The sequence below is a fragment of the Benincasa hispida genome, chromosome 2, assembly GCF_027475165.1.
Source record: "Benincasa hispida cultivar pf3 chromosome 2, pf3_genome.v1.1, whole genome shotgun sequence".
Classification (NCBI taxonomy): domain Eukaryota; kingdom Viridiplantae; phylum Streptophyta; class Magnoliopsida; order Cucurbitales; family Cucurbitaceae; genus Benincasa; species Benincasa hispida.
The window spans coordinates 40431879-40440369 of NC_143479.1; the positions used below are offsets into that span (position 1 = coordinate 40431879).

An 8491-nucleotide genomic window follows, 5' to 3' on the forward strand; every position below is an offset into this window, starting at 1 on the left:
ACCATAGATCTGTTGGAACAAAGTCAACGCCATTCCTTCGTTGTTGTGTTTTATTTTATTTTATTTTATTTTTGATATGAACAACTGCTTTCATTGAGAAAAAAAATTTGAAGAATACAGGGGTGTACAAAAAACAAGCCCCACCAAAACACCCCATTTAAAGGAAAGGGTTCCAGCTAAGTAAAAATATTTCCTAGAGAATAGTTACAAAAAAGTTTCGAAACAGAAGCCTAAAGGCATGAAATCTCACCAAAGACCAAATCTCACAAGGGTCTCTGTTCCTACTTCTAAACGCTCTATCATTCCTCTCCCCCAAATATCCCAACAACTGCACACACCCAAGCAAGCCACAAAAACAGCCTCTCTCTGAAAGGCGGATGGAGGAGGAACTCTTCAATCGTTGCACGAATGTTTCTCTGCAATCAGAAACTCCACATAGTCCTCGCATACTGGCAATCCAAAGGAGATGATCCAGGTCTTCCTCCGTTTTCCGATAAAGAATACATCAAAAAGGCCCCACAAGCGAAGTTCTCCTAACAAGCCTATCAAGAGTGTTCACATTGACCAAGCAACGCATTGCAGCTTTCAATTTCTCCCTCTCAGCCACTCATTTCTTTGCAAATTATCTCATGCTGTTGGGTTTGCCCTCAAACCCTGGCAATTCAGCTCTCTTTCACTTTAGCCTTCCCACTCTCACATAATTCTCCCAGGAATTCATTTCACAATTCAACCTTCCATCTTTTCTCCTCATCGAAGCATTGGTTTCCACTCTTTCTTAATTGCACACCATACAAGGTTCCAAAAATTGGTTGGACATTCTTTTCCAGTGTTGGAATTCTTCATGCATCGACTTTGCATTTCATACATCTTTCATCATTTCTTCCAGCCGTGACTTCACATTTTCACCTGTGCCTAATTATTATTATTATTTATTGTATTTTATTTTTTAATAATATGATGGTTACATTTCCATTTACAATTATGGATTTCTTGAGATTCAACTCCCAATAATATTTCATCTGCTTGGGGTGCTAGTGAGATATGTTCTCAGAACTTCAGTCTAATTTTGATGTAGCCTAAAGAGATAAAAGGAGAACTTTTTCCAAGAATCCAATCAAATCTTTATTATCAATGAAAAGTTTCCAATACAAGAAGATAATCTCTCTATTTATAGAGAATTGGAAAACAAACTAATCTTAATCCTAATTAATCAAAGAAAGTAACCCTAATCCTAATAAACCAAGGAAACTAATCTTAATTCAAATAAATCATGGAAACTAATCTCACTCCTAATCAATTAAAGATTTGACCATAATATCTTAACTTATCCTAATCCTACTACATCATTCTATCCCACAAAAAGAACCTGTCCTTGAGTATTAGAAAGAAAATGAAAATTACAAAAAATAAAATGAAATAAAAATAAACATCCTTGACATCAAAATACGTTGAAAAACGTATAACAAATTCATCTTCCAAACTAATCGAATGCAGATGATAGTGTGACTTAAAGGGAAAAATTGTCCAATGGAACAATGTTTAATTTTGTAAAAAGAGTTTTAATTTTGTAAAAAGTTTGGGCTTGGTAGGTTTGCATTTGGGCTTTGATGGATTAAGGAAAAAAAATGAAGATAACCAATGTTGGGTCAGGTTGTGTGGAGTGTGGTGCCAAAATTAAGGGAACTGGTTACAGATTAGGTTATATGGGGTTTGGGCAAAAAGACTCATCACGCTAGTGAAATGAGGGGCTCCAATTTCTTCCTTCTCAATTTCTTTGTCTTTGCTCGCAACAACACACGTTTCTTCGTTCTTTTCTTCCTAACTTAAATTTTTTGGTTTGGGTCGAGGAAGTAATGGATTGAAAATAATTGCACAACTTTTCTCTGTAAACATGTTTTTATCCTTCTTGTCATACGCAATAACACAAGGTTTTGTCGATTGATTCTTCCCCCTCTTTGACTCCTGGAACTTTATTCACCTTTGTCTTCGATCATGTCACATTCATCTTTACTTTTGCTTGAATTTGTTTTGTTTGTCTCTTCTTCTTCTCTTTCATTGCATGTCTTTTCTTCTTCTTCTACGTGTGATTGGTCTTCCCTTTCAATTTGGCTTGCTTGAATTTCACTCATGAGCCTCAACCATGATTCGTTGGATTTTTCTTGTGTAAATTCACAACTTTGAGTGATTTTTAGCCTTTCTTGAATTTTCCCCAAAAGACCTCAATTTTTATTCGTTCCCTTCCGAATGTCTTCCTGAAAGATGTTCTTTTTTGGATGTTTATGTTTTCTTGAAATTGTTTCGGCCTCCATATCGGTGTTGGGATGACTTATGGGTGTTCAATGATGTTGGTCATAATAATTTCTTTCACACCCTGAATCGTTTTCTGAGTCATTTAACTCCCAATTCTTTCGTCAATTTCTTGATAAACCGGTTTGATTAGATCATTGGGCTCTTTGTTGATAATGTCGTCTTGTTATACTGTTCCAAATTGTATTAAAATCTTCATTGGAATCGCTAGAATCACTATAATCAAATTTTCAATGTGGATAATGATAGGTTCTTTTAGAAAATTGAGCATGGGCCAAATTATTTTATTGGAATTCTTTTTCTGAATCATTTGAGTTAGAATTCCAACACTGTTTTTGGGATAAATGTGATTTTCTTGCTTATACCAACTGCTATATTTTTTTCTTCGGTGTCAATAATATTCCATTCATGCAAAATCTTGAAAAAAAAATTGGTATCTTCTTTCCCTATATAGATATGACTGTTCAACAATGAGCACAGCTCATGAAGCTCCCTCTTGCGATTGGCGTCGCTAAAAGTTTCCTGGTCTTCCACCAGCGGCATTCAACTGGCCCCAACGGCTGCTCTGATATCAAATTGATATTGCCTAAAGAGATAAAAGGAGAACTTTCTCCAAGAATCCTATCAAGTTTTTATTATCAATGAAAATTTGTCAATACAAGAAGACAATCTCTCTATATTTATAGAAAATTGGAAAGCAAACTAATCTTAATCCTATTAATAAAAAAAAACTTTACCAAGGAAATTAATCCTAATTCTAATCAACCATGGAAACTAGTCTCAATCATAATCAATTAAGGATTTGACCATAATACCCTAACTTATCCTATTCCTACTACATCAAATTTACTTGTAATGTATGATTTTATAATTTTTCATGTGTGACGTCTGCATAAGCCTTCAATTAGAATGCAGGTGGAGTACAGATAATCTCATATTTTTGCATTCACCTTTGGCTTTGCCATCTTTATTCATTTATTTGTTTTTTAATTGTTGATTTTTGTGGGGTGTTAGGAAAAAAGTGATAATTAAGAATATTCAATTGTGATCTGAGGTGGACCATATTTTGTTAGAGGTAGTCTTCATGTTTCTGATTTCTTGAGTTCATTTTCAAGCTGCATATGATAAATGTATTTTTTGCCTGTTTCTGGATATATACTTTTGATGAACAAGCCGACAATTCCTTGATAGATAATAAAGAGCGTCAATGGATCCATATGCTTTTAGCAGACTTTCTGGAATTTCTTCTTCCTTGCTTTATGGAATCGTGCAATATAATAGAAATTGGGATGTGTGCTGTCTCTTATATCGAATCTTTATTCTTACATGACTTCTACTTGAACACTAATGGTTATCTGTCTTCCTTTTGCAGAATCAAGAAATTCATTAGTTGAACTTCCTCCTGAACTTTGTTCTATAATAATGTCTCCCATATCTGTCAACACATTTTATTCATATTCATTTCTTCCTTCTATTATGCATCGACTTGAATCGATGCTAATTGCCAGCAACTTGAAAAAGTTGAATATGGATCATTGCATGCAAAATGATATTCCGACCACAAAGGTATTTTTTAAAATTTTTTTTTTAATGAAGTACTACTAATGATTTTTTTATTTATGGCAAAATTAATTTCTCAAGCAGTTGTTTTAGTTGGTAAGGTACATGGGATGGGGTGTCATTCACATTTTCCTCTTTCCAATTATCGCACTCAACACAAAGTCACTCACTATCAAGGGAGTAATTTGGAAGGACCAAAACCGCTTATTAAATTTTACTCATTTAAAACCACTTTTGGCCGTATGAAAATCACTTAAAAAGTTTAGAACCAAATATTAAAATGATTATATGAAAATTACTTTAGATGAATCTGTTCTAACAAATCATTTTCACTAAAATCATTATTAATCACTTCTAAACATGTTTTTATAGTTGAGGCATTGCTTTCTGTTTTTTTGCTGGTTCCTTTTGTTATGGGGTGCTTTTATTTATTTATTTTAAATATTTTTGAGGAATTTTAAATTTTTGTTTTCCGTGTAATATATGTTGTAGAGCTTTGGATTCTCTCACTAATATATATACGTATATTTATGTTGATAATGTTTCTTTGTCTCAGGTCTTGGAAGCAATAACAACAAAAAATTGCCAAGAGCAATTTCATCTAGAATCCCTTGAGACTCTTGGCGATTCGTTTCTTAAATATGCGACCGGTCAACATCTTTTTAGAACTTTTCAAAATGATCATGAGGGTCTTCTTAGTTTGAAGAAAGATAGGATAGTTTCTAATGCTGCTCTCTGTACGCTTGGATGTGAACACAAAATTTCGGTAATTTCGTCATGAACCATAATTAACAGTTTGACTTATTTCGTGAAGTAGGAAATGTATTATGTGCCTTATATTAACAATTTCAAGCATTCAGATGGTCTCAAAAATTAATTACTGTAAAAGCTTGAGATGTCATGCCACATGTTTTTTTCATTTAATTCCAGTTTCATATAGTTTATATAATTGAATGTATGTTGAATAAAACCTTTGTTTGTTCAGTTCACCTTTTCCTTCTGTATTCAAACGTTCTCTGCATAATTATTACCATGAAACTATGATTTTCTTAGTTCTGTTCCTATCTTGACCACCCAGTTCACTGTCTTAATTTCTGTTAATTTCAAACATCACTTATAGTTGTGTTAATTTCCACTCTAAGCAGTGATATTCAGATGTTACATTATTTTGTTACAGTCCTTGGAGGTTTTCTTCTCCAAATTACCTAACTTTTGGAAGTCAAGTGTATTAATTTTGGTTCTCTTATTCATCTGTCCATGTTTAGGGCTTTATTCGGGATGAGGCTTTTGATCCTCAAAAGTGGGCTATTCCTGGTGATACTCATGGAGTTTACCAATTAAGAGAGGAAGTGCTTTCTAGTGGGAGAAAAGTTTATGTTCGGAGAAATAGAAAGATAAAGGGTAAGAGGATAGCAGACGTTGTTGAGGCTCTAATTGGTGCATATCTTAGCACTGGTGGGGAAAAGGCAGCGATACAGTTTCTAAATTGTATTGGTATAGAAGTTTGTTTTGATATCATACCTTATGAGAGACCTTTTAGAGTTGATGCGCATAGACTCATTAATGTCAGACATTTAGAGTCCTTGCTGAAATACACATTCAATGATCCCTCATTGTTGTTAGAAGCAATGACTCATGGTTCATACATGCTTCCTGAGATTCCGAGATGTTATCAGGTAACCTTAGTACATGCACACAATGTACATACATTAATGAGATCAAATATGTGTCTTAGAAAACGGTCTTACTTTCCTGAGTTTTTCATATTTATAAAGTATATATTAATTGTAAAGAATGAAATCATTTGCATGCAGCGACTGGAATTTCTTGGAGACTCAGTATTGGATTATGTGATTACTGTGCATTTATACAACAAATATCCTGGAATGACACCAGGATTGTTGACTGACATGAGGTCTGCGTCAGTGAGCAATGATTGCTATGCACGAACTGCTGTAAAGGCTCAGTTACACAAAAGTATACTACATTGTTCTCATGACCTCCACAAGCATATTAGTTCGACCCTTCATAATTTTGAGATGTTGTCTTCAGAAGCAACCTATGGATGGGAATCTGAGACTTCTTTTCCCAAGGTTAGTTCTCATTATCATATAAGGTTCATATTTTATGACTTTTCCTTCACGTTTTTACGAGTTCTCAGCAAATTGAGATAGAGAAACTAGATGTAAATCAGTACTGAAATTTTATGGTTTAAATGCTACTTTGGTTACTGTACACTTGGATTTGGTTCATTTTGGTTATAATTTCAAAATGTTCATTTTGGTCCTCATACATTTGAATTTTGGTTCATTTTGGTTTCTATATTTTCAAAAATCAAAAGTAACCATTCTGGTCTCTTAAAAATGAAATAAAAATAAAAATAGAGGGAACCAAATGGTCACTTTGTAAAAGTACAAGGACCAAAAAGAACATCTCGAAAGTACAGGGACCAAAATGAACATTTTGAAAGTACATGGACCAAAATGAACCGAAGTTAAGTACATGGACCAAAATGAACACATTGAAAGTATAGACACCAAAGTGAACCAAAACCAAAAGTACAAGGACCAAAATACTATTTAAAGTTTTAAACCAAATTTTATTAGAATGATTTCTTTATAGGAACATAACTTTGATTATCAAAAGGAGAATACAAAAGGGGGGGAGATGAGATATCCCCACCATACCCACCATGTTACAAAAGAGAAGCCCAACTGGTGTAGATATGAGTTAGGTTATAATTATAAAAGAATTTAGGGGCTGTTTGGGGGCCTAACATGAGATGGTATATCCTCACATCCTATATCATCTCAGTGTTTGAAGGCCCATTATCGTATCTCACCGATTTTAATTGTTTATGAGCCCATTTTCAAAACGTGTGTCGTATCTCACTGTCATTTTCCTTCCGTATATCGTATATCATCTCAGTGTTTGAACATACTCGATCATACTCGATCGTTCATACTCGGTTAGAACTTCTTAGACATTAGAGCTCCCCACACCTATATCATCTCAGCGCCCCAAACAGCCCCTTAGAGGTAGAAGACCAGCAAAAAGTGTGTCAAGATCCCAAAAAACAGCACTACAGCAGCTTCCATTTTATAGAAGGAATCTTAATCTGCAGAACAACTTGACCTCCTAAAACAGCAAGTGAACTTACATAACCGGTTACATCCCTTCTAAAAGAACCGCCCAGCCTCCCAACAACGTTAAAAAAAGTAAAAAGGATTTAACCCTTGTTAAAGAGTTTAAGTTTAACCATAAAAAAACACAAAGATTCAACAAGAAAGCCAAAGATATATGTAAAGCAGGTGGATTGATACCACTACTTCTGAAATCTCAACCTTGAACCTAACAAGGGATATAAGGATGGCTCTGTGACTGCCGAAGAATTTGTTGAAAGAACTCCATAAAGTGAAAATGGGTTTTAAAGCAGAATTTATTAGAGTGGTGTCTGTTTATGCTGATTCAATCTCTCTCTTTCTCCTGTTTTCAGTATTTCATTCATGCCTCTTCTCCAATCTGTTATCTTCAGATTATGAGAATTTTATTTGAGATGGATTTGAATTTTCATACAGGTTCTTGGAGATGTTATTGAGTCTTTAGCTGGAGCAATATACGTCGACTCTGGATGTGACAAAGAAAAGGTGTTTGAGTGTATAAGACCATTGTTAGAACCGTTAGTGTCACCTGAAACTGTTAAGATGCATCCAAGACGAGAATTAAATGAGTTATGCCAAAAGGAAAAATATAACTTAAAGAAAACTGTTACTTCTCGCGTAAATGGAAGATCGAATGTTACAGTTGAGGTAGAAGCTAATGGGAAAATAGTCAAACATACGGCAATATCTTTGGACAAGGAGACTGGAAAGAAGGTTGCTTCCAAAGAAGTTCTCAAATCTCTAAAGGAGTCCTATCCTATGGTGCAGAAATAAATCAATCCCAATACTGTAGTATTTTGGTCTCTGATATTTCCTCCTATAGTCCTTTTACAGGCGTTGTATTTTCCTTGTTCAGAGAGAGAGAAAAAAAAAAGAAAAAGAAAAAAAAAAGAGAAAAAAAGAAAAAGAAAAAACAATGCAGCAAGTGTAAAGTTAGTTCACAGGTGTAATTTATACAACATTTGGAGTGAAAATATAAAATTATTTGAAGACTATTTGAATGGGATACAAACTCTATCGAAGTTACCTGGCCCTATAGTTAGGTGAAGGTGAGAATTTAATCCTTAGTTTTAATAAAACCCTATATATACATAAACCCTTCATAGATAGTGCCTACTATAAAGGACTATTTGAGTGGATTTTATAGTTAAGTCATAGGAACTAAAGTCTAATTAAAATTATAAAGACTAAATTTGAACTTCGGCCAGATCTATAATTTAATCATATTTCTTTGCTGCTTGACTGTGTATTTAGGGACTAGAATGCAGTATTCTTTTCTGGCTGTCTTTTCTTTTTTCAAATAGCATCTAGTCATTTCTAATTCATTTATAAGTTAATTCTCTCCTTTTGTTACGTTAATAAACTTAAATAAAATGAAATAATAATGTTCTTAGAATGGTTGAAATAAAGGTTCTATTTATCGATCAGTAGGGAAATTTTAAATTGGGCTGACCAGATTAATG

General features: G+C 33.9%; 1 protein-coding gene across 5 annotated transcripts in view; it reads left to right on the plus strand.

Moving 5' to 3' along the window:
* DCL2 (dicer-like 2) overlaps positions 1–8040 on the plus strand; it is a 35309-nt gene extending 27269 nt beyond the window's left edge. For all 5 annotated transcript variants that reach the window (XM_039023437.2, XM_090311196.1, XM_090311195.1 and 2 more), the window contains 5 exons: positions 3680–3873; positions 4424–4633; positions 5133–5543; positions 5682–5960; positions 7446–8040. In XM_039023437.2, coding sequence (XP_038879365.1) covers positions 3680–3873; positions 4424–4633; positions 5133–5543; positions 5682–5960; positions 7446–7802 — 1451 coding nt within the window. In that variant the 3' untranslated portion in view covers positions 7803–8040. The remainder of the gene's footprint in view (positions 1–3679; positions 3874–4423; positions 4634–5132; positions 5544–5681; positions 5961–7445) is intronic.
* The last annotated feature ends 451 nt before the right edge of the window (positions 8041–8491 follow it).